At 42.9% G+C, this 6,000-nt stretch overlaps 1 protein-coding gene across 1 annotated transcript in view; it reads left to right on the forward strand.

Annotated features, from left to right (window-relative positions):
* Positions 1-6,000, forward strand: part of LOC310875124 (myosin phosphatase Rho interacting protein) — a 70,079-nt gene that overhangs the window by 1,776 nt on the left and 62,303 nt on the right. Inside the window, exon 2 of the mRNA XM_083788219.1 lies at positions 3,631-3,708. Coding sequence (XP_083644345.1) covers positions 3,631-3,708 — 78 coding nt within the window. The remainder of the gene's footprint in view (positions 1-3,630; positions 3,709-6,000) is intronic.

Below are 6,000 nucleotides of genomic sequence, written 5' to 3' on the forward strand. Positions count from 1 at the left end.
ATTTTAGTATTTCATGACCAGTGTTGGGCAATATTACTAAAGAGAGTAATATGTTACTTATTACATATTACTCCTTAAAAAAGTAATACTATTATATTACTTGGAATCAAGACTAATATATGACATATTAGATATTACTTTTGCGCACCCCCCCCCCCCCCCATAGAAGAGTCACTAATCAGCCAAAAGGGCTATAAAATAAAGCAGCAATCTCAACCTTTTAAATTAAATGTTTTCAAACGGCCAACAAAACAAAAAAGTATATGTAATATGTGCTATTTGTTTTTACAAAGTAATATGGTATAATATTACTGTATTGGCAAAGTAATGCCTTACTTCACTCTTTAATAATATTACAGTAATATATTAGCCTACTAGTAACTTGTTACTGTTCATAACAAACTGCCTCCCTGCATGAATGGAAAATCACACCCGTGTGAACTGAGTGGTGAAACTCCGTGTGGGGTTCCCCGGGGGGTCCCCGGAACTTCCAGACCCACAGGAACATGCCCAGGGTGCTGGCCCGGTTCAGGCGAGCCGCCCCACGTCCGAAACAGTTGGGAAATGACTTGGTTACCGTTTGGTTACTGTACTGCACTGTACTGTCACTGTACTGTCACACCCGAAATCATGTAACGGCTGCTAAAAACTCAGCTTCCCATCATGCAGCTGTGCACAGTGTGAAGCTCGACACCATAGATATTATAAAAATCACACCCGTGTGAACTGAGTGGTGCAACTCCCCTCTCCCCCAAATTTGTGCATGTACAACTTCCTGGTCTCAATTGCACATGTTTCTTTTCTTCCATGGAGCAACATGGAGTCCACCGTACGGTCTTCGCTTCCTAACCTTATTTAATTAACCTTGAATGAAGGCAGGAAGTCAAGCGGAAGATCAGTGCTGAAGGCTTTTTTTTTTTTTACAATACAATACATTACAAAGCAAGACAAACAAACACAAACAACGTTATTAATACAACAATACATCAGAGCCAGGGGTGATTACTAACAGAAAACATTAAAGAGTGAACACAAAGCAACACTCATGCGACTACTGGCCAATCACAGCGTGTTTTTTTCCGGGACTTCCGTTACGCAGCTTCCGCTCATTGAAGACAAATGCTTTGCAAGGAATCTTGGGAAAATTGTGCCTTCAATTGTGACATGCGCCCCAGAGCCGGAAGCAGCGGCTACGTTTATGTCTATGCTCAGCACCGCCACATGGCTGCTAAAAACTCAGCTTCCCATCATGCACCTGTGCACAGTGTGAAGATAAACAGCGCCCCTATTGGTACTAGACAGACAGACATACAAAGGGACACACATTGCTGTTCCTTAGAGTGGCTTCACCGCTCAAAAAGATGGGAGGTTTAGCTTCTCGCCTGGTGGAATTCTTGACCCACAGGCTATCAGACTTTGTCTCGAGGAACTGCAGTCAAAGAGAGGTTATCACTTACACTCACTATGACAAACCTGACGGGGAATTCATGTCGCTTATTATTGTGAGGGCCTACTACACACAGGATACCTTGGCTCTGTAAATCTCATTCCACCTCATTCCTCTACTATTTTGCCCTCCCCCACCCCACACATTACTGCTGGGGCCACATTTGTCAGTGGTCACTTTGGGGGGGGGGGGGGGGGGGGGGGGGGGGGGGGCAAATGGAGCAAACAAACACACAAATGACTACATTAAACCATTGAAGGGTAAAAAAAAAAAGAGATCTGACCTATATATCCGTCTCTTCTACCACCACCCCTCCCAGGAGACCTCAGCTGGGTCTTGTCTGGCCATAAGGAGAAGAGGTGCCTGCCCCCAGTCTGTCCTCTACTTTTCTCTTTGTGTTCTTAAATGCTAATTTTCCATGGGTATGGACCTAGCTAGCATGCCAGTATCAGCCTGGCTGCCCCCCTTGCTCTCCTCCCAGACCCCTAATGCCCTTTCCACTGTAAAGTATTATTATCAAATAACACAGGGCCTAATCCATCTGTCATCTGGCACATTTGGAATGGAACCCTGCTGTGTGCCAAGATGGTTTCTGTATCAATATTTAATATACAGCAGCTCTGAGACGTAGGAGAGGTTGTCTAAGAGCAAATACATTATGTAAATGATGTACCCCTAGACTTGGGTGAAAGTTCCTGTCCATCACAAATTCTATTCTTCTTTGTGTGTATTTGACCCAGTCTGATCACCAAAGAAAACATTGGCACTGTCTGCATGTCAAACGGGCTGAGAATCTCCACTAGAGCCGTACAAATCTTCTCTTATGGGGGTCCCTGGCATATCTTTTCAAATGGGTGGTCTGCAGGCTAATTAGTGTCAATTTGGGGGTCCTTGACATGAAAAAGTTTGGGAACCACTGACATATGCAACTCAAATTGTGCTGAGTCGGCAGCAGCGTGTGTGAGCCCCGAGGTAGGCACTATCCGAGCAAGTGGCCTGACCATGTGATGTGCCTGCCTTGAAATGTTGTGGTTTGCAGAATTCAATAGCAAAGATCCTGTTGTATGGTCATCCTCTGTCGAAGGCGTTCATCTGGGAACCATGTTACACATTACTGTAATCTCTGTGAAAGTGGGTTCATGTTGGATTAGAAAATGACCTCTGTTAGCTGATTGACCTCAATCAAAACCACTGGTTGAGAGAGTCTTCAGGCTTGTGAGAATATCAAAGCTTTTAACTTTTTAAGCTTCTAATGTCAAGTGCACTTAGGTCTGAAATAGAATCATGTAAGTTGTTTGGATTCGTCTGTTTATGTGTGGGTGAGATTTATTAACCTTAAGTACGCTTAGCAAAGCAGCAGCAGTTATGCACAACAAAACAATTGCCCTTCTGATCCAGCCATGGCTCAACAAGTCTTGGCAAGCTGCCTACTGGTGTCATTGTCACTGTGTGTAGTGAGTCTGTGCCTATAAACCATGCTGTCCCTAATTTGGGCAAATGTTCCATAATAATAATTGTTCTTTCCCCCCAAAAAAACAATCTTTAAATTCTTTATTTTTATTTAAAATATAACAAATACAAGCTCACAAGGAAAGTGTTGTGGTGCAACATCTATTTTCGCTATTTGTCATACAACGAGTTATATTGTGGGCTTAAATAGTTAAATTACCACCAAATGGCCTTTGTAATTCTCAATACAATGGATTTAATCTACAAATCCTGAGCCAGACAAATTTTAGGCCCTTGCTACTACTTGCCTCCCTTACCTTTTGCTCACTCTCTTTACACACCAACCCACCCACTTAGGGGATCAGAGAGAAACATCACGTGTGACCCTTTCCTTTTTTCCATGGCAGCATGGTGCTCTGGAATGCAGCCAGCAGTAGACTGTAGCTTAAGCCACACAGCTGACTCCAAGCAGCTAGCAAGTTGAACCAACATACACACTCGCCTGAAGCTGAGCTCAGCTAAACGGCGTCCTGTATAATAGCGTTGCGTCACTACCCCATGTTATCTGATATCAGACATTAGATAGTAATTGTTTTCACAGTAAGACACTATTATACTGACTTGGTGATTGTATCTTTAACCCATTTAGGGGATATTTTGCACTCAGTGATATACAGACTGTATTACAGTATGTCTTTCAACTCTCCTGTAATTAATTTTTCTCTCCACTGTAGGCAAAACCTATATATGGAGGATGGCTGCTACTTGCACCCGAGGGAACAAATTTTGACAATCCTTTGCACAGATCCCGGGTAAGTGTGTTCACCTCCTTGAGATGAAATGACAGTGAAACATGAGCCCTGCTTAATATCTTGAGCGCTCTCTGAATAACATCAATTTTCCTTTACTGAAGGAATTTGTGGCTGAGCTAGATGCCATTTATGATGTGTTCTTTTTAGGAATCTGTTTAATTTGGCCAGAATCCGATGCTTTGACTCCCACTAAGCTGTCCCTTGTTTTCCTAGTCCATATCTGGGACAAAGGGTAGCTACACCTCTTAGCATTGCGTCCTACAGTATGTGGCAAACACTAGCTCCAGAATGGACATTTCTGGAAAAAAAACTTGAATTTGCCTATTCTGTCCTTTTTCTGGATTGAGATTTAAAGCCCTGAGAATGAGCACTTCAATGTGCAGCGTGTGCTTGCTATACTGTGCAGTCTTTCCATAGTGTTTGTGCCCAAATTACACCCCTAACAGTAGACCTGATTGCATGTGGCTTCTGAAGCTGTGTCACAGAGTGGGCAGCTTCCTGTGGGGGGTTCAGCTCTCCCTCTGTCTCTGGAAAAAAATAAACCTTACCAGTACTTTCTCATGCAGTAATGAGCATAATATTGACTTGATCACAAGGGGAATAGGGATGGGGGGGTAGTTTGATGGAAGCCTCATACTGTTCCGTTGCATGCGCTATCACGGTTCCCATATGATATGGTGATAGGAGAGTCCCGAAAGATGTAGGGAGGACATTGGGAAAAGTCCCTGTTCCCATCGTCCCGCTGATGGCTTCCATATGGGGTGGGGGTGCATCCCTGCAGCCTTCAGGCCCTACTACTGTCAACAGTGAGTCAGATATCTCTATAACTACCACCCTCCCCCCAACAGGCACACATTGACATCGCTTAAATTCTCTTAACTACATTAACCCTGGCGTTTCTATTTTGGGCAAACCTTAAAAAAATCGGTCAATTATTTTTTCTCTATTCTTCACAAAATGCATCCACAAGCTCGCTCGTAGCTTCCTTTAATTGTCAAAGCTTGTAGATGGCCTATTTGTCATACGACAAAGTATATAGGTCTTAAGTGGTTAACTGCTTGTAGTCGCGTTCTTCGCCCCTCTCAATGCACCAGTTGGTGCTGAGGTAAGCGCATCCGTAAGATTGAGACGGTTCCCTCAACTGAAATTAAAGGATCGGACAGGACAGACGAGCCAGTGACGGAGAGAAATTAGGTGATGATGAGTCATGAGAAAGTGTGAAGTACTGGAGTTGTTTTTATGTGTCTTTGGAGTGCTGGAATGAGGTAGTCGGCAGGATGGGATGGCTGTCGTCGTCGTTCCAGACTCTTTGGTCCAACAGGTTATGGTTCTGTTCAGTTCAAGGAAAGCATTAACGGAAAAATCTTGAGTGTGATTTTAAGTGTTGAGACTATAAAAATGGACCCATAAGTGTCAGGACTTTACTGTGTTGCAGAGACTATCATTGCGAGTTGGTTATGGGTTTTCCCCTCGCTTGGCCCTTGAGAGCTTAATGTCACCCTTTTAATTTCTTCTGTGACTACAAGTATAGTATGATGTCTCTTTAACTTGGGCTCTGTATGAAATCTATTGGCAAGTGACTGTATTCAGATCCCCCTACTGCCTAGAGGATCACAAAGTACTTCCTCATTGTTTATGCATGGAACCCACTGTGAAATTGAGCCAAGAAACTCGATACTTTTAAACAAAACGGTACTTTAGGGAAGGAGATGGAATCCTGATATGGTTAGCGAGAAAGGAGATCAATGAATACCATCCACATCATACTAACTAGTTAGTAGAATGTAATCATATGCTTGAGGAAGGTTACCCACAAGAAATTATTCACGACAAAACACCACGCTATATCTTGCTTTTAACCACATAAAATGAATCCTGACATCCCTACTGTATATTTTTGGGCATTTCATTATATCCATACATTTTCAAAATAGCAGATCTACAACCTCATGAGCTTGTAGACCTTGTAGATCAGCTACAGTATCTTCGCTATTTGTATTACGACAAAGTATAAGGGCTAAAGTTTAAGTATTGTATTGCATAATACAATTTGTAATGTATGCAGGTGAGAGTAGCCCTGAGTGGTACAGTATATGTGGGAGTCCTGGGTTTAAATCCAGTTGGATTCTTGTTTTGAAAGCTCCAAGTTAACATTTAGTAGAGTAGCTACACCTGAAGACAAGATTCCTTAACAACTTAAACGCGTTGTACCTCTGTACTTAGCGGCCAGGTCAGCTCTTAGTCTCTCTCCCCCCCCCTTCACGCCAAATCTCTTTGCTGAAAAACTGAAAG

This window comes from Protomyctophum parallelum (assembly GCF_964188405.1).
Source record: "Protomyctophum parallelum genome assembly, chromosome: 17".
Classification (NCBI taxonomy): Eukaryota; Metazoa; Chordata; class Actinopteri; order Myctophiformes; family Myctophidae; genus Protomyctophum; species Protomyctophum parallelum.